The 20,635-nt window shown below is 39.9% G+C and overlaps 1 protein-coding gene across 1 annotated transcript; it reads right to left on the bottom strand.

Annotated features, from left to right (window-relative positions):
- Positions 1-1,533: 1,533 nt before the first annotated feature.
- Positions 1,534-20,472, bottom strand: JHY (junctional cadherin complex regulator). The gene is made up of 9 exons (XM_075116316.1): positions 20,356-20,472; positions 19,435-19,861; positions 16,015-16,513; positions 11,942-12,052; positions 8,703-9,319; positions 7,596-7,881; positions 5,602-5,682; positions 4,229-4,354; positions 1,534-1,841 (listed from the first exon to the last, which is right to left on the bottom strand). Exons 2-9 carry the CDS (start codon positions 19,827-19,829, stop codon positions 1,638-1,640), a joined length of 2,319 nt encoding a protein of 772 aa, XP_074972417.1. The 5' UTR covers positions 19,830-19,861; positions 20,356-20,472; the 3' UTR covers positions 1,534-1,637.
- Between the last annotated feature and the right edge of the window lie 163 nt (positions 20,473-20,635).

Below are 20,635 nucleotides of genomic sequence, written 5' to 3'. Positions count from 1 at the left end.
CATGCCCTCACTGGAAGACACGTCTTCCACCAACTTTCTCACAGGGACTGTGTACGTCACAAACTTCTACCTGCGAAGTCCAATTCAGCACGTGTGGCGGGAAGCAACCGACAGGGTGGAGAGCTTCCTACCTCCCAGGTGGGCCAGGAGGGCTTTAAAGAAAGGAACATGCCCTTTTTCCACGATGGAGAGATGCAGTATGGTGATCAGTTTTTCCCACATTAGCTTGGGAGCCTGACTGGAGATCCTGCAGGGTGTATTTCAGCAACTAACCCACTTTCAGGAGGACTGAGGCATCCTGAGGACTGTAGGTTCTAGGTCAAACTCACCCAGGAGTCTATAAAATGAAAGGGATAGGACTTTTCCAGCAATATATGTCATATGTCCGATGACTTAACTTCACTGTACATCTACTGGAAAATAACCTTTCCTGTGAGACATCCAGTGAATGAAATGTTAACCCAGAAATGTGTTAAGTCTTACACATTCTACCTTTAACAAATCTATTCTATCTTTAACATATCTACATTCTTTAACAACAGGTGCGTCTAGAAAAAGAAAGAGCCGTTTCAGAGATACTCTCTTTTATTCCCCACCTTACCTTTCCATTATTAGCCTCCTTCAAGGAGACTCAAACCCTTTTTTTTGCCCAAAGACTAATTCTCTCTCTTCTCCCACACAAAAAGGGACCTAATACATTGGATAAAGCAATTACACATAATCACAAGGTTGTTGTAGGTTTTTTTTCCTTTTAACTACCCTATTTTTGAAGAGATTATAGTGTGTTTTCTTCAAAATTCCCTTGCTGTGTGTTCTAATCACATTTCATATGCTGACTTAAATCATAATTTACTAAGTTAAAGAAACGGAACCATCGTAAGAAACCCATCTGTTTGTTGTTATTTTTATAGATTTAATCTGTTAAAAGCTGTCTCCTCTCAAACATGTAGCTCTCAATTATCCTTAGTTACTCAATATATTTTCCAACTGCTTCTGGCTAATAACAGATTGTCTGCACGATCAGCCAAGACTTGTTTGGAATTTTCTCATCCCAGATGAAGCTTCAAAATTTTGGTCTTGATGTGACAACTATTCACCAACAGATAACAGACTAACATTCGAATAATTAGCGTTGTACCATTACCAACTGCAATGTTCGGTGCACATTTTTGTTCTCTTTCTTACCAGCAATGGATTATTTTTGGCTTTATTTCTGGACAGTCTGCCAAAGTCTCCTCTGCACTTCAAAAAGAGAAACATTGCTGGTATTAAGATCATCAGATGAAACGGATGTTTATTTTTAATGTTTTGTAGATATGCCCATGTTGGACGTGTCTAAAAATGATCCAGCTGTGACAAGCCAACAGCTGATTAGTCTGGAAGACGCAACTGCTAGATCAGTCAGCTGACTTCAGAGAAACAACAACAGAGATGGCCATACTTAAAATGCTACATATGAAACTGTTTACATTTTTAAAATTAGGGACAGTAGAATTGGTTCTAAAATTTAACAATGATTAAACTTAAGCCACTTTATATTTCAATGGAACGGTAAATCAATATGTGATGGTCATAGCTCATAATTAAATAGTTCGGACACTTTTGCCTTGAAGACATCCCTAATAATTTCAAGATACTTATAAGATATGAAGGGTTCTGAAAGCAGCAACAACTTGCTTCTCCTTCTCGTGTCTATTTTGCAAAGTTTCCAAGGATGCAATTTCAGGTAAACTGTCTCCATTTAAAGTCTGTGGCAGAACTCTTTCCTCTTTTACCTCTTCATCTGATGGTCTTGCTGTGAAAGTCTTTGGTCTAGGAATCTTCTTAGCATATTCCAGTGCCTAAAAACATGAAAATTGGGGTAACTGATTAAGAGAAAACCTGACCAATATTTCTCAGAGAATGTAGGTGTTTCTATGTTGAGCCAAATTAATAGTTCTCCTAATTCCTGATCTTGTTTCTGACAGTGTTCAATACTACATGCTTCAGTGCCGACTGCAAGAAACCTCTGCGGTGGGCAAAATAACCCATCTCAAGGAGATTTGCTTTCTGATACTTACCACTGGAGGCCACCTTAAATACAGAAGCAGTGTCTTTTTCTTTAAGAAAGAAAAAGCAGCATGAGTCTATTAAGTTTATAAACTTTTTTTTTCGGTCTCATTAAGTTCTTGTCCTCAGTCATATCTTATAGCAGGGAGTTCTGCAGGTTAGTATGACAAGGATGGAAACTGAGCCCTCCTGTGACAAATTCTAAGGAACTGATGTATTGAAAGCCCTAAAATGTTAAAACAAGTTTTGAAGGGAAGTCTAGGTAATTGTTTTAAATTCTCTGGAACCTGATTTAATATAATCCCATGCCACATTCCTTTCTTGTTATTTTCAAAGCTAACACAGTTCTGAACAAGAAAAGATTCCAGAAGAAGTGAGGATGGTATTAGAGATGCCAACCCTTAACAGAGAACTATTTCAGAGTAAAGAAAGAATTGCCTCTCACAGAATTCTGTTACAACCATGCATATTCTGTTGTGACTGGAAACGTCTTTACCGGTAACACCCAGTCGGCACAGAACCCACACATACTATACTGTGGGTATGAACATGAATATAAACAGCAGCATGAAATGTATCACCATTCCAATTCTCTTCTGCTTCAGACACTCTGAATGTGTCTATACTGAACAAATATGCCGTGAAGCAGAGAGAAGGGAGGGCAGTAACGGAACACTGACAAGGAAAGCGTATCTTGAAGAACTGTACCTCCCACACTGGTTGAGTGTTTTCTTTTATGATGTGTTTTTCCAAGTATGTATTTCTGTAGCAGGATGTAGGTAAACTTGCACGTGTGAATGTGAGACATAGGTAAAGACTATATTGCATGAACCAGAAGTACTTAAGTTCTGTTTAACTGGGCTTAGGTCCTACTGCGTGATAGGCTTAACTATCAAAATCAAAAAGAAAAATGGGAAGCTGTTGTTCTAGATCTGACGTGTCTCACTGAAGCTGAGCAGGGCCATGCTGAAAAAGGAATGCCAAGCAGATACCTGTAAGAGTGTCAAATGGTACGGAATGACGTATGGAACCTGGAAGGCTGTCTTGCAGGGGGAATGGAAACAGTATTACAGAAATGCTGAAACTGAGAGTGCCCTGCTTTAACCTGGGACATTTTTTGGTGTCTGTGTTTCAGTCGCATGTATTTGGAAACACCTGTTATTCTCAAGTGGAAGTTGCATTATCTCACGTTCTTGGTGAAAGAGCGTCTGGGAAGTCTTCTGAAGGAATCCAAAGCCCTTTTGACATCCAAAGAATGCAGTTTCATCTCTGTGGTTTATGTGAGGTTTTGAAATAAATGCAAGTAACTGAGGAATTCAACTGATATTAAACTCCAAAACTTTCTTCCTGAAGCATGCAGTTCTCATTCGTCACCTTGGAGTAATACCTGTTAGCATGCTTTCAGCACCAGGCAGGTGAGCTCCTGCAGAACTGATTGGATAAAATACATGCTATTTCCAGAGCTTTATTACTTCCTGCAACAGGGAAAAGGTGCTCCCTTTGTTTGTTTATGTATGCCACTGTCATGTAGTCAGTCGTTGCTCATTTGGGCTATTTTTGACGGCCAGTGAAGGCTAAAGTGATGTTCTATGGGCTTGAAAAATAAGACCAATTACTGTAGCTATGCAACTGAAGTGAAAAGAGTTTGTGAGTGAGACTGACAGGCAGGTGGATAATAGACTAACAAGAGGATATCTGTGGTCCATTAGATGAGTGCACTCTGCAGTAGTGTGGCCTCTACCGCTGATGTGAAGCAGAGCATGTGCTGCACTGGGTAATGTTCCTAGGGGGGTCCCGCTCTCCATTATTCCCACCCTTTCTGCAGGAAAACATCACTAGCTGTTTAAGCCAAGTTGAGTGCTGGTAGCTTGGATGGCGTACTGCTCCGTTTCCACTCGGTACACTGCCATGAAGAGCAAGGCAGATGCATGGACTGAAGACTGCTGTTGGCAAAGAAACGAGCAACTCTTGGCATACATCTACGGCCATAACAGAATAGATGCACAGATGAGCACTTGCCAGGATCCCATGAAAGCAGGAGTCCTGAGAGTTGTTAAAAGGAAAATCAAAATGCAGAAACTATTTTAGCCTACTGTGAGTTATATTTACGCTTTTCCCTTTCTTTGTGCAAAGTCCAGAATCTCTCCCTGCATGCATTTTAAAGGGACTCTGCTCTTACCTTCTGTCTTGAGACTGAAGATATGACCTGGGGTTTTGTAGGTAACCTCTGAACCGAAGCAATGCTTTTCATATTGTGTTCCTTAATTTGCTTTGCATATTCCTTTTGTTGCTTTAACTTTTCTTTCTGACAAAAGCAAAAAAGTGTATGGTTAATTTAATGTCTCAGTGGATCCATCAATGAAACACTTTTTCCACCAGAGTCTTCCATTTTCACCTTTGTTGCTGTTTAACCTGGCTACGCTATTGATCATTCCTCAGCAGAACACAACAGGAAATCCTGATAAGTGGCACAGCTTTTTTCGTCACTCTTCATTTTTAAGAGCTTTTTCTTGGACCGTATTGAGGATAGAGCTCAACTGAAATGCAACAGATGCATCTTTATTCTGAATGTTTCAATATATCTGTTCAGTTCTACAATGGCTGTGCTAATTTCTGTCAGCTTTTGCAATGACTTTTAAAACCTCTGCACTACTTTTAAGGCCCTGAATGATGTGCTTCATTACTTAACTGATATTCTGTGTCTTTATATTTCCAGCAATGCATTATGCTCAAATTCAGCAGTATGCTCTACCTTGCCCCTGTATTCAGCCAATGTCAATTATTTCCATTCAATGCAATGATAGCCCAGTGGCACGCCCGGTTCCAGAAGTGCTATGATGGTGTTAAAAACACAGAGTCCTGGGCTATGCACCACTCTGTCCATTCCAACTTCAGATCTCTGATCTGTATCATTTATGGCACGGAGGAAGGAAATACAGGGGCTTCTCGATGACTCCAAAGGGATGATCATTTTACCATTTTCCTTCCTGCTCTCCTGCACTGTTTCTATAAAGAACGCCATATAAAGCACCTGTTGTCAGATTAATAGGGTCTCAAAGCATGCAGGATGGAGTTTGCAGCACCTTAGACATGCATCTGCTACCAGACCCTCATTATCAGCAGAGAACAGGTCAAACGATACCGATTGTTCAGATACTTGTTCTGTCTCCATTTCAACAGGGTAATGTGCATCCAGCTATTCTCTTCTTGTGTTTACACAACTTCCTCTTTTACTTCCACTTTGAAGGTTAGGAAAACCTTCTATACTGGGAATCACAAGGCAACTGTCACATGAGTGTATAGTTTACTGAGGTACAATTAGCGCTGTTGAATTCTGTGAACTGCTCCCTGTTTCTGGAACTACAAAATTAGAGGGATAAAATTATCCACACTACAATTGTCTTTCCTTCTATTTGAATCTCCCCTTAGAATCTCAAGGTAGACCTAGAGTCAAGGACACCAAGTACCAGCCAGGGAGTTCTTGGCCATTCCCCCCTGCCTAAGTTCCCTTTGCACAACTGAAAAGTAGATCACATAATAGGGACCACTTACTTTCTCTTTGATTGCTTCATAGTCAGGTCCAAGGCCTCCAAGCTTCACATTCAGATTTATGTAGGCTTTTGAGCTGCACGGCTGGAAAACAAACAGCAGTGACAGATTTTCCTTTATGTGATTTCACAGAGAGCATAATTAAAGCAAGTCTTGTAGCGAACACCCAAGATAAGAGCAGGATTCAACTTGCAGTCTCAGTCTTACCTTTGGCATGTCTCCTTTAAGGATTGTAAGTGACCAAAAGATTGAGTTAATTGCACAAGTCAAATAACACTGTATTTCCTTTGAATCTAGGTGGGTAATTGCCAATCATCCAAATCACAAAGCAATACTTTCTCAATGTCAAAAATGATCTTTTGTAAGCTTTACTTTTAAACAGCTTGAAGTGACCTGTTTGATTTTTGTTAGAATGAAACTCCAAAGAAACTGTTATAAGAGAAGCAGATAAAAGTACCTCATTTTGGTGGTAAAAAATTTAGGCAGTAGTAACCTTTCTTTGTTCTCAAAATGGCAATGTAAAATTGTCCACAAAGAGTTGAAGAATACGTGCCTCGCAGCGCAGCAAAAGCTTTACAAGTGCATAGGGAAGACGGGCGATGAGTGATGTGTGATGCCATTTCAATACATTGTAACATTACTACAAAGACCCCAATACTTCCAGAATCTTTTAAATCTCTTTCAAGGACACTAGATTAATTTTTAGAAGTGGACTACGTTTTAAAAACTTGTCAGTGGAAACACATTATGATCAGCTCTGTAGTAATTTCAATCACAGAGTAATGCAGAAACACCAAGAAATCTGTATATGCAAATAAAATGTGCATTACTTCAAGGGGCACGTTCAAATTAAACTCAACTGCAGAGACACTAATACTATGCACTCAATTTTCTATTTGATGTTTCTTTGTGTCAGTTATCCCTATATTCTTTGGTGATATACTTACACCTAGTTTTTAATTTAAGGTACTGTAAAGAGTTAATCATTTAGCTGCCTACAGTAAAATCAGGGTTTTCTCACTTCATGCGATGAGTATGACTGCACTTGTTTATTAGGAAAAGCTGGATTTTTCTGTGAGACATAAACAGTCTTATTCTTTCGGCATTCCTTACATACGAAGCATGAGAAAGCTACTGAAAATACAGGACAGAAACAATGGTTTGAACTCAGGGCAACAGAAAGGGAAGGAAATCTGCCCTTCAGTTACTATCATAATCCAGATAATTCTTCTTAGAGGCATTCGAGCAGCAATACACAAACTGCCTCCTAGATGAAACCCATGAGTAATTATTCCAGCTTAGTTTGTCTGCCCTGAGACTTGGAGCTAGCTTCTTAAACATTTAATTTGTCATGGACACACAGGGATATCTCTATGCTATTCCACTGCATCTGTGTTAACTGGTTACAGTATGCAAGTGGACACACAGGGAAGACAAAAAGAACCAAGTTTTAATAAGGACTGAAATGGGATCATCAGGAGACTTGTACTAGTGTTTACGCCGTTACCTTTACAAATCCTCTAAGTTTGTTGTTGTTCAGTTTGATTCCCTTGGAAACCAAGAGATTTGAGTTGGATACCAAATGAGCATGACCAGGATAATGGTTTGCTCAGATCTGAGGTCTGGCTACCTGCTGCTTTATACAAACAGCTTTATTCTAAATCATTTTATCACTGGATAACTTAAAGGACAAACACTGCTCTGTGTGTTCTTAGAGCTAATCAGGACTGAAAGTGACAGAGGGAGAGGTGGCGGTGAACCGCCTTGCTCTTTAGACTAAAATGATTTTAGTGTCTGCTTCCACCTTTGTTCCTTGGTTTTTAATGCTCTGGGCAAGTCTGTGTGTGTCAGCGTGCTCTCCGTAACAATGAAATATTTCTCAGTCCCCATTCCTTTTTTTTTTTTTTGTGAAGATCTTTGGATTATTAAGAAAAAATATATTAATCAGAGGGGGAAATAGAAATGTAAAACCATCCAATCCACATCTACTTGCCTACCTTCTTGCTGATTTTAGGCTGTTTTTGCTTTTCCATTTGCATGAGATATCCTTCTGAGTAGCTTCGGCTTATTTTCCCTTGGTTTCCTTCACCATTCTCTGGATCTACATCTGAACCACTTTCTACCTGTGGGATTATAGGTGGAAGTAGGCTGAACACGTGCCTGTCAGCTAAGTGAGCTTCTGTCAGATGAGTGATGTCTTGGTGATGTCGCTCCACCATTTGTGTAAATTGGGAGGCTCTACAAGGGGCTGTTGGTGAACTGTGAACAGAAGATTGAGAAGGCCTCAAAAAAGAAAAAGGGGGGGGAAAAAAAGAATTTATTTGATATAGCAGATAGCTCAACAAGCAGTCTGTATATGGAATGGTTCTTGCTCACAGAATATACTGGGAACATGAAGATGGAAAGACGGATAATTCACAATGACTGACTTTGTCTGCACTGGAGTGTATGGAAACTGTTTAAAATAAATTGAAAAAATATAGATAGGGAAACTCTCAGTCCGATGCAAAGCTAGCTTAAGCCGATGAAAACTGCCTTTAAACAGCTTTGGATCGGGCCTGCTGAGTACTGAAAGAATTAAACGTCTATGTGAAATAAAACCTTCGTTTTTATCAAGGCAGGTGAAATTCTACATAACTAAGGATGTTCATGCCCTTCCCCATGTACAGCGAGCCAGAACTGGCGCTGGAATGACTCTGGATATTCATCCTGCAAGGCAAGTTTTGATAGAACTCAATGCAGCTAGCAGTAGACTGTTTATTCACAGTGCTCTCTGCTATTTATTTTTTTCATGGAATCATAGAATCATTTTAAACCTCTCCTCCTAGCCTTTCAGAAGGAAACTTTCAGTTGTGGAAAATTCTATAGGCAAAAGAGCCTGGAGTACAGAACCGCTCTTTTCCAACACCATATTTGAAAATCAATAGTTATAATGAATCCTAAGTTAGTAGTAATCTATAGTGGCAAGTTTGTAGTAAAATCATTTTATACTATGGACTTCAAAACATTTTCTTGGCCTTTTATATTTTTTCTGGGCACCATAGTGTTATGATAATACTGTTTTATATCCTTACAATAAACTACTGAGAGCACAGTTCTGATACCTTTTATCTGCATACATGTGTCTCTCACAATCCTGAAGTGATACTTGATCCTTCACCAATTCTTGAAAAATTGCATTAAAAAAACATGAAATATTCCTCTGATTTGGATGTGCTTGACCATTGGTATCGTTACCTCTTGCAAAAAGCTTCACAGTGTTGTATAAATGTTGCTGGTCATGTGGAAGTCCATTCAGAGAATCATCCTGATATTTCTTGTTCTCCTTGCTGGTATGTGCTGGAGATACAGCCTCTGCTGGGTTAAATCTGTGTGATGTTGGATGAAAGGGATAGGTAGATGTGGTAAAATCCTGATTAACAAAATGTCTTGAATTTGGGAAATTATTTAAGCAAGTATCTGAATTTGCTTCTGTATTAGTGTCAGGGCCAAGAGAAGGGCTTGGATACAGCCATTTCTGCAGCGCGCTGCTGTTGTCTTGCTCCACTGCCTGCATGGGAGCAGTCTGAAATTCCAATGTTTGGTGGTGCCTGTGGTGCCATGGCTTTGGTTCTGCTGGTCCTCCTGGCGGTCGTTGGCTATCATTCCTTGGAAAAGCTTTCTCTTTGAGGCTCAGGTTGGATTTTATTTTATTTCTCTGGGAGGACTTATTTTGGTGATCCTAAAATGAGTTATCAAAAGTGAGGTGAATTTCAGTGGTTGCTACTTTTTATATTCATTAAGATCAACAATATACAACTGTTTGGGTAAGTTTGCCTGTTACAATGCCTTTCGTGTAGCTATTTCTTAGAATTCTACAAATTAACTGATGTTTTGACTAGATTACCTCATGTACTATGATTCTGATTCAGGACAATGTTCTTATTTAGACAACCCTTAAATAGCTGCGCAGGTTACAATGAGGCTGAGTTCTGAACATGTACTGAACTTTGAACATGTGTTGATGTGGTGCCTTGAACAGGCCTGAACAGGCTGGAGTGCATCATCATTCGTCCCTTTAAAAACCAGGGAGGTATGGAGCCAGCCACCCCTGTTTAATGCACACTCACAACTAGAAAAGGGTTATAGCAATGTTTTATATGGCTGAACGAGTATCGCGATGGAAATTAGTTCTAAAAGTGAGCTCTTAGCAGACAGTGAAGTGTAAAAGGAAAAGCATCTGTGTTCTGAGGTCTAGTATGATAGGGAGACCAGTCTTCCTTTGTGGCGCTTGTAAGGCTTTGAGTTTGGGGTTCTTGAATTAACAAAACATGTCCTGATAGAAGGGCCCTTAAAGAGACCTAGGTATGGTGTCGGTCCTTCACAACTATGCTAACAGTTTTTTAACATACTGATAATGAGACAGCCCAGTTTGCACAAGTTTGATTAGACCCATTAAAACCACTCCGTGCTGCTTGTACCTAACGCTGACTCAGTAAGTTATGCTCATCGCTAGACCAGGGGATGGCCTGGCTAGACTTAATTCAAAATTAAAATATGTAGGAACCCCTAGCCAAGAACAGAAGCACAGATGTCATTTCGGTGTTGCACAGACCATGCATAATACTGCATCAAAACTTTCCTTAATGGCCTGAGACACATTCTGAAGCAGAATGCTATAAAAATGGCTCCTTATAGATGCAGACCATATCTAAGAAAAGATGCTGTGGTAAATATGGAATGAGGGAGTTTTATCTGAATGAGATGCAAAAATAGGTGCCCTTAAATGCACAGGACTACTTGTTTCTAATCCTGTAGACAAGTGGTAGCTCACTGTCAACCATCTGGGGAAAATGCTTCGAAAATCAAATCAGTTCCTACCCTCTAACGGACGTAAACTGGACTAAATTTCAGGAAAAGATGGCTATGTACACACTATTAGACTGGTCCACAGTAGAAACAGTCTCATGTCAATGATTTAAATGATTTAATTTCTAAACTAGCACTCTCCCCTGCCCTGTATCCTGCAAAACATTACCCGAATGCTAAGAAACAATTTAAGAATTTAAGCACACCAGGACTACTGTCTTGAGCTAAACTGACATACTCGAAATCTGGAGTTTATTTAAGATTTATTGCTTTCCAATTACAGCATCAGGTGTTGCCCATTTTAAGGAAAGACATGGCTTTCCTTCTAGGGAATATACAAATCCATTCGCAGTCCATTTAATCTTTGTCAGCGCTAAAATCCTCCGTTTCATCCCCCTGTCTCTCTAGGGTTCTTTTGTTAGCAACACTTGCAATCGCTACATAGTATATGCACTCAGAATAACTACTTAATGGTAGGTATTAAATCCACATATAGAGCAGAATGTTTTGGCGAAAGCTTTAGCACTGGGGAATCCTGACTCCTGGTGCCAAGATGATGATTTGTTAGCTCGACCTCTGCTGTAACGATTAATGTTCTGGCATACTGTGCCACTGGTGGAAAGCATGAACTGCTGCCAAACTGGGACCAGGCCAGTACTTTTCCCATTTAAACAGAATGAGCAGCCCTGTAAAATACCTCCTTCCTTCTGAAATTCCATACATAAAGCACATCGCTCACAATGAATAGCAGCGTAACATCGTGTTTCTCCTTTACAGAAGTGCAGCTTCCAGTCTTAAGTGAACAGCAGGGAATTTAAACAGTCTGCGTGAATTAGTTCAAATGCTTGTAAAACAGAGAGTAGTAACTCAGTTACTACTAAGTTTGCCAATAACAGTTCCAGTTGGCTTGAAGTTCTGGTTCCGAAGTTCTTGTTTTTTCACCAGTGGTGATAACCTGGTCTCTTTTATTGCTCCAGAGACTATCCCACAGCATTGGTTTGAAAGGCCAGCAAAAAACAGATCTATAGACTTATGGGTATGGAGAAGGTCAGTGCAACTTTCCCTGCTTGTAACATTTTCTGTTTCATGGTAACCCCTTGATGTTCGCAGGGATTTTAGGGGACAAGTAATGCAACAGCAGTTAAGTTCTAGCTCAGAATCCTCATGAACCATCGGACACAACCCTGTGCTAGTTTGTGCTGTTACAACATTATCAACCAAATAAGGTCCTAAATAGGTAAGATTCTTTGAGCTCAGCATTTCTTGGGATTTGGGATCCATCTGGGATTTGGGATCTAAATTTTGATTTAAAATAATTCAGTATATAAAGCAGCATATGCATTAAATTTTGGTGATTAGCTACTTATATACATCTCTCTAAGGATTTATTGTCAGTAAGTGGTAATGTAAAAGTAATGAGATTACAGCTTTAAATATTCAGACTTCAATGCTTTCACATATATATTTCAATTATCATGTTCTGTTGAAAAGGGACCTTGAGCTGCTGTGCTTTCAGGTACCATTTGTCTTCAGGCTCTGTTTTCACAGTCTGGAATGGTAGGGCACTCTGAACTGGTTCCTCATGGACAGTTTTAGGATCTGCAACCTAAAAATCGAGAATGTTTATGGCCACAGTCCAGACAAATGAAAGGATTTAGAAGTCTTGGGGAAAGAATGAGAAATTATTTGCCTCCTATTAAAGCTAAAATGCTAAAGTTAGGCATTTTATAACAGATACCAAGAAAATGAATGGCTAAAAGAGAAAAGGAAAAAGGAAGCAAAAAACCAACTAACAGTGGTGTGGTGGTACAGGGTATTCCTTCTACTTTTATGAAGAAGGGAGGAAAAGAAAGTTGCAGGAAGTATGCACACAGAAACCTACTTGTAACTCTCAAATGTCTGGCCTTCTCCATTTATATGAGAGCTAGCGGATATATACCTAGTAGCAGAAAAGCAACTAGACAATCATCGCTGTCCAAGCAATCAGCCAGGGTACCAAGATATTGATGGATGACACACACCGCAGCAAGGTCTTGAACAAGAGAGTCATGCAGAAAAAGATGGCAAAACACAGTAACGTTGCTAGAAAAGTACAAGGAGTAGCTGCAGAAATAAAACATCTAATACACATAGCCTGGCAACAGTATCAAACAGCTTGTGCAAAACAGCAAGCCCACAGACAAGAACATCAACTTCACGTGGCCACACTCATGGTAGCACGATGGCTGGAAATAAAATTTCAGCAATTTTTTGAGGGTGGCTGCTGGCATTACAGACTTCAAAGCCAAGAGATATCCTTATAAATAGAGCAATAATGAAATTTTTTCTTGAAAGCACCAAACTTTTTTTCCCAATCTTCACACAAAAAAATCCTTTTAAAATTTTTTTATTTACACTTGTATTGTCCCAAACTGCCCCGTTAAGTACTGTAGCAGGTGTGACCTCAATTAAGTGTACAGTTAGGCAGCCTCACCATACAGAGGCTACGTGCTGGGCTCACGCTGGTGGCAGAAGTACCTACGCACCACTGCAGACACTGGCTAACGCAGGAGAACTTGCACTGAGAAGGTATTTGTGACCAAGAGAATTATTAATGGAAAATCATAATGGTGAAAACAGTGTGAAGGAAGTGTTAAATCCTCCTGGGGAGCTGAGCCTCTCGTCTTTGGGGGCGAGAGATTAGGACAACTAGGAAAAGGTAGGTAGGGTCTGTTGCTGAGTTTTCAGGTGATCCCATTGCTCCAAAGGGCGATGCACATTCTGTTGGTTGTGACTAGAAAAGTTCACAAATTAAGTTACCGCACAGGTTTCCTGAACTGTGGATAGATACAGCTTTGCAGTCAGTAAGATGTTTTTCGTGGAACCAACGGACTCACTGTATTGATAGTTTACTGGGCAGGTAAAGCATACTTCTACATTATCTCTTTGAAAGAGGAACAGGACACAACCTCTGCCAGCATTTTTTGTGAACTATTCTATTAATACCAATCAAATTGAGAAAATGATCAAATGAAATTGCATTTTGAGCATCATAAGCTGTGTAATGCCTATTCTGTTAAATTGAGGCCCATAATTGCTTCTCTACTGAAAAGATACAACAAAGACAGCAATCATGGCATGTCATTATCCCAGACTAGAAAACCGGCCTTTGCAGTGAGGACTTCAAAGGCTTGTGGTTCTCGAATTGCATTCGGCTGCTATTGTTGAAGCGCAGGCAATCTTGATTAGGTGTTTACACTGAGGTAAGGCGCAGTGCACAGAGAGTCTGAGTGCCTTGGTCTAGAGCCATTAAAAAATTGTACATTATGTTCCTTGCTTTGAAGTAAGGGGCTTGTAGGTAGGAAAGCAACTCATATTGAGTACAGCTGAGCTAGATTGGGCCACTACTACTCTCTCTTTCTCTCTCTCTCTCTCTCTCTCAAAGAAAGTCATCATCAGGTTCTTAAAGAATCAGGCAACACTGCAAAGAACTTGATGCTTTATAAAATGCCATATAAATTAGTAAATATACAGATCAACACACATTTATTATATGTTTTGGTACATACAGCCTGCTGTCTGTATGCAGAGAGATAACAGCTGTAAATTGTGCAAGAACGAGGCTGCAAATATTTTATTGTTATGTCAGTTGAAAAAAGCTGTATACAAAGTAATTACTGTAGTGCAAATTCTATTTCACCACCACTGTACCTGACAGCCAACAGTGATTGTATCAATAAAAACAGCTTCAACATCCTGCAAAACTCAAAATAATCCAGTTTAGGCAAATATAGGATTCAGTACATGTTTGATCGCTCCAGCAGAAGACATGTGGCTTGTTTGCTTCTTCGTGCGGTTGGTGCTTTTGCACTTTTGATACAGTTTCCCAGGTGAGGTGACCAAAGTTGGCTCATGGACCACCTCCTCTGGTCAACAAAATGCTCCTGTCAGGCCTTCTTTCACCCCCTCCAACAGGATGGAGCAATGGATGTCTTGATTAAGAACAAGAGAGGTAAGTACTTCTGCCTATGCCTATCCGCAGCAGACACAAAGCTAGCTGACAGTGGGCGGTGATGCTGTTGAGGCGGTATCAACTTGTGGAGGAAAAAAACCATGCCTTTCTACACACACACCACCTGGATCCTGCTGTGTCACAGCTCTGCTGTCCCCATGGCTACTTCAGCAAGGTAATCTTAGAACATAGCCCTGATTTCCACAGATATTTCATTTTCTGTTACATATCTTTGAATAGTGTCTACACAATGAAGTCCTGATCCCTGGCTCCATTACTTACATATGAAACATTTTCAGAATTCCCCAAATAGTAAACATAATCATATCAACACAGCTTTAATTAGGATCAATCTACACTAATTATTTTTACCATCAACCAAATTATAACTGAAAAAACCAAGTGCTCTTAATAGCTCTGCTAGAAAAAAGCTCGTGCACCGTTACACTCATGGTAACGCAGTCAGCAGATGCCCTCTAGTGTTGTGTCAACTCTTCATTAGCCTTGGAAAATGTGTCACTTGAAGCAGAAAGTCTCTGTAGTTTTGGAAGTTAAGAATTTTCTACGGTACAACTCGTGGAGTGATCCAATGACTCCCACCTTCCTATTATGCATAGTAAGTAGCAAGTAAAAGCAACAAACTAATGTATAATCGTTCATTAGGAACTGCAATTACATTTCCACTTAATCCTTAACACAAGTTGACTGACATTTCACAGTCAGTCTTAAGAAAGCTAGGCCTTCAAATCCAAGTATTGTACATGACTCGTATCTGCTGACTGATTTCAAATATAAGGTTTTGTCTGGCTGAGAAAGCAATTAGGGGGAAAGGATTGTCTGAGCACCCAAATCTGCCACATATTTCTTGGATATTCCTACAGGTGTGGCCCTAAATGACAGTGATAAGCAAGAGCGTGCACAGCCCTTGAAAGCAGTGTGACCACAACATGTTTTCCCATTCTCAAACTCAATTGTAACTTCACATATACTTTTTTGTTATCGTCAGTGCAGGTGAAAGAACACTAATGCAGCTTTCTAGGCCACATGGTGACATCAAGGTTTCCTACTGCAGTTAAAAAATTTTGAGTGTTCTGCTATTAGAAGAAATTTGCATTTGCTGCATTGAGCAAAACTGGGAATATGGTATTCGCAGGGATGATCATTACCAAATTCATGTTGGCCAAGCACAGAAAAACCAGAGGCATTAAAAAAAGAACCACTGTTAAGGTGCAAAGAAGATCCCATAGGAAGGAGGACAGCATTTCTTCCGCATCAGGATTAAAAACTAGTGAGAGATCACTTCTGTGACCATGCAGACATGCTTCAGGGCCAAGAACAGGCGCAGCTTAACTAGGCTTGTACAAGGCCATCACTGGGGCTGTAACTGAGGACTTGTCAATTATTCCACAAAAGATGAACAAGAGTCTCACTGGAAATCCTAGGTTATCAGTTGCATGATAGATTGCAAATCTACTTACCTCCTCTGCAAACCTGATCATGCAGCTATTCCATTTTAACACTAGACAGTCCTCACTTTATACCAATTAGAAAACACGTAAGAGCAGCTGGAAACCTACCTGCTCTTGAAGAACTTCTTGCTTTTTATTGTGTAATAGAAGATAGGAATTTATCTTCTCTGAACGTAATCCTAGAGTCCGTTTATTTTTTTCCACAAAGTCTTTTTTTTCTCTTTGTGGTCGATCTTCTTGCATCTGAAGAGAAAAAGCACTGCCATATGTACCGGGACTATCTTTGAAATGACAGCCATCTGCAGATTCCTCCCCTTTGGTATGTAGCCTAAAAGGTTCACTGCTGACCGTGGCATTTTGTTCATGAAAGCTCAGTAATTCTGTACCAAACTCTGAGAATGAATCTTGCGACTTTGCCTCCTGTTGATTCCTTTCTTCTGGGGAGCCATTGGAATGCAGGTAAAATGAATCTTGTGAAAAGTTCACACTGCTTCCTCCAGCAACTTGACACACTCTTTCTGCCTCAGAAAATTCTGCTACCTCTTTTGCGTTCTTCCAGTTAGGATTGTATCTTAGGCTGAAATATTTGTCCACAGACTGTTGTTTCCTATTTAAAAAAGAAACACAAAGTTATTTATGTATGAATTGTATAAATTCTATACTATTTCAGCATGCACTGTGAGCCAACAAATGTCCTGCAAATATGCTCAACTGAATTATTTCAGTGCACACAGTATGGCCATTTGTGGGATCGGGAACAGAATAGTTTTATCAAACATTTTTTTTAGTAGAAAATTCAGGCAGGGCCTCCTCATCTTTCATTGTCATTATCATTGAATGATAAATCGGCCTAACATTCAGATAACAGTAGAATACTGTCTTTATCCTAAATCTAGCATAGAAATCATAAGCACTAGTAGAATCAACTAAAAGATGAAATTATAACATACTGCTTCTGTTGTTTTCTTTAAAATGATGTAGCCTACAAATACAGTATGTGTTGCTCATGCTTCAGAGACTCTGCTGTATGAAAGAAGAGTCATATTCCTGGTAAAACCCCTCTCAAATATCAGTAGAACTGGCTGACGGAGCAAGAACAGCCTACAGCTCTCTACAAAAGATTTAAAGTAACTTCTCATTAAAACACAGGCTGTAATTGAGATAAAAGTAGAAAAACATAAATCAGGAAAACATAAATCAGAAAGGTTTGTGGGTTTGGCATTTGTGGTTGGTTGTGTTTTGTTTTGTTTTGTTAAAAACCAGCGTCCAAATCATTGCTCTGAACTACATTGGTCATAAAGCAAAGATGGTCTGAATTAAAAAAAACCCACAACTGTTTTTATTTATGATTTATGCTCTGATCCAACAGGAGGAAAACCAACTGCAGGAGACAAATACATACAAACTGACTTCCACGAGACATGAGGGCAGTGGCAGGAGTAAGAAACATTGGAGAAAAAAACTTTAAACACTTTTTTCTGAACTGAACATGTAGTATAGTCCTGGTTTCTCAGACACTGGCAAACAGTGAGCCCTTCAAAGGGACATTTATAGGCATGGAAACCTGGTTGACTCTTCAGCCCCCATTGAAAGAAATGCACTGATCTGCTGGATTCTCCAAACTGTGGCATAGTTAATTATATTAAAATTACCACAAATCATTTATTCATCCTTTCTAAATTAGCTACAGGCCTATGCCTGTATTTCAGGCGGCTCCTAATAATAAAATGATCTGTTTCTCTAGCAATGGTTTTCATTTCAGGTAAGCAGCATTGCTGCCGTGGTATCCTGTACGCTAGAGATAGATGACTTCCATCAGTGAAAACATCATTATTCCTAGTTGTCATATACTGCAGGTAACCAGAAATAGGTGACCATATTTTGAAATGAGTACAGAAATATGTGATATAATTGCAATGATTCAAATAACAGAGTATAATGCTAAAGAGTTCTATTGTGCTGAAATGTGTGCACAGCAGCTCAATTGTATTATGCAGGCCAGGTCACTGCACGGGAACAAAATGAGTGTGAAGAGCTCCTTCATCTCTCATCATCTGCAGACAAAAAGTGCACCTTTTATTCCTCCCCCCAACTTGATATAAAGGTTAGATGGACTCTGTGCTCATCAACAAAAGTGTTGTATGTAGACAACAGATGCAGCATTTCCTCTTCAAATTCCGAGGTTAGTAATGGATGTAGAGAGGGGGTTTCATATGTATATGCTGTGATATTTGCTCCGGTTAATGGACTGTATTTGAGTACTTACTAGGCTAAGTTCAAACAAAATAAAATCAAATTTCCATTTAATGAAGAGCCTCACATTCAGCATAGTATTCAGTCAAAAAAATTACTAAAAATTAGAGCATGTTTCTAGTACAATTAACATCATTTGCACTCACAATAAAATATTCAATAACTGGCCATTTTGCCTGTTGAGGAGGTGAATAAAAGCATGCTATTAATCATTTACCCTTCATTTGTTTGCCATTTTATTTTAAGTAGACAATTAAATTGAAACTGCACATTATTATTACTTCATGTTTAATTTAATCCCTTTAAACTTGAGAATTATTCCCAATTTATACAATGTTAAAGCTTTTATGCATATGACAACAAATTTTATGTACCGAGTTAACGCTTTCTAAAGAATGTTTAAAGGTGACAGTAACCCTCGAAATTTTAATTTTAGATTTATTCATCTATCGGGACAAAACTGCATTTACTCAACCCACCAATTTTTGCCTCTAAGTTTTGTTACAGGAAGTGGCTTGGTTTGCTCAGCACAGGTCTTCCTGTAAGGGATGAAGAGAGAATGTGTTGGTACCGGTCCTTGTTTTCTCTCTGGCCTTTTTTCACAGCTCAGCTCCAGAAACCCTCTAGCCCATGATCTCAGAGCTGCTGCACCATCTGAAGGTCTGACCGTTACACGGCAATGGCTGCCTGTTTGAGATGGTGGCCAGCATGTACTGCTGAATATTGTAGTGCCTGGTCCGCAGCCCATCACAGTTATGGGACTGCTTCCACCAACCGCAGCTCTGATCAAGTAGACAGGAGCAAGAGGGGATCTACATTTAATAGGCCCTTACCAGAAGCTCCCCTAATAACTTACCCAGAAATGTTTAAGAGTAGGGGTTAGCATATATCTGTTCACCACTTCCTACCTTCTTGCCTGCCTGTTTTAGAGGCACCTAAATAGGCATGTAGTGTCTGCCTCCGTGTGCAGTGTCTAGAACCAGCACATGCGGAGCCTATACACATCTGTGAGGGATGTTTTCTTTTCCATCTTACCCTCCTACACTGCTGTTTTAACTAATAAACAGTTGAGGCTATGCTGAGAAATGGGCATAATGATTATGAATGTGGGTAAGATGAAACAATACGTCTTTGTGTGCAACTAAGACCTTAGGCGCTCTTTGTATCACTGTGGCAATATAAATTGGTCTCAAATATGTAACGTATATTCTGAGGAGCGTAAGGTTTTAAAGTGTCAGAACTATTCTACTCATCTACTAAAATCCTATGCCTTACCTTATATTACCGTCATTCTTTTGTATTCCATTTGTATATTGATTTGTGTCACACTCGGCTCCTCCTCGTTCTTCTAAACTCGTCTCCTCCAGGCTATCTTCTTCCAAGCTGTCATTCTCCAACTCCTCAGAATACACTCCTACCAGCTCTTCATTTTCACAGATCCGTTGCTGGAGTTCTAACTGATACCTTCTCTCCTGAGCAAGGCTTTCAGAATCAGACTCTTGGGAGTCAAGCGGACTTGAGGCAAAGCCCCCTTCATTTACAGACGGCCTTTTCCAGTTTGCAGGCTGGAAATCTGGTTGCATGAGTATGCTTTGGGGAAAACATTTGTTACTCATGTCGCAAGTGTGTGGAGAAGAAACTGAAATATACTTTGTATGTGAAGGATTCATTCCGTGTTTTGTGTGGATGGTATACACCAGTCCTGTATTTTGAAAACATGCAAGTAAACATAAAAAGGTTGTTCACTGTACGATAATGATTACAGTTGTTAAAAGCTGGAATTGTGGGTAGTAGCACTGGCTTGGGCTCAGAATTTGATATACTGTGGTTAAACAATTCTTTCATCTCTTACACCGATTTTCTTTTAAGCGGTTAATATCAAGGTCCCTACACAACAGATGCATGACTTATTACTATGAAATCTACCATAAGCTATTAGTGGTAATAAAGCTAATCGTGTATAAACAGCTTCTGAAAAAGAAAATTAAGAGAAAGCAACAAAACTGTATCTGTTATCTTCTGAGAGGTAAAAGAAATTTTATATGTTTTCTTCATTCAACTTTATACCATCTTGACAAGTTATCAGCAAGAAAGCATGTGCGGCAGAGAAGAACGCAGTGAGAAGAACCGGAGCACTTCTTACACCGTTTGATTGCATTTCAATGCCCGTAAGTCACTGCACCACCGGATACTTACAGGGTAAAGCGTCTGGGAGGAAGGGAAAAGGCAGCGTTTTGTGAAGAAAGCTGCATTAGTCAGTTACAGTGCACACAGCGGATCGGTTTACAGGTTCGTAGTTTCACTTTAGCACGCGAGCGACTGGTAAGATACGGAAACGCGCAGTATAACGGCTGCTTCAGGGTTAGCACAGCCTGCCACACGCCGCTTCCCGCCCCGGGAGGCCCCCGCTCCCCGCTCCCCCCGCAGCCCGCACCGCAAAGCCTGGCCCCGGCAAGGAGCCTTTTGCTGGAAAATG

This window comes from Phalacrocorax aristotelis, chromosome 22 (genome assembly GCF_949628215.1).
Source record: "Phalacrocorax aristotelis chromosome 22, bGulAri2.1, whole genome shotgun sequence".
Lineage (NCBI taxonomy): Eukaryota > Metazoa > Chordata > Aves > Suliformes > Phalacrocoracidae > Phalacrocorax > Phalacrocorax aristotelis.
Note: the sequence above shows the minus strand (reverse complement) of the source record. Positions and strands in the feature narration are given on the sequence as shown.

What these genes read in the sequence shown, in the direction of transcription:
- JHY (XM_075116316.1), bottom strand. Translation starts at nt 19,829, where the DNA reads ATGAATCCTTCACATACAAAGTATATTTCAGTTTCTTCTCCACACACT. An exon ending in AAGAAGTTCTTCAAGAGCAG is followed by an intron (nt 12,053 to 16,014) that starts GTAGGTTTCCAG and finishes CTCGATTTTTAG; the next exon opens with GTTGCAGATCCTAAAACTGT. An exon ending in AGCCTAAAATCAGCAAGAAG is followed by an intron (nt 5,683 to 7,595) that starts GTAGGCAAGTAG and finishes TTTGTTTTCCAG; the next exon opens with CCGTGCAGCTCAAAAGCCTA.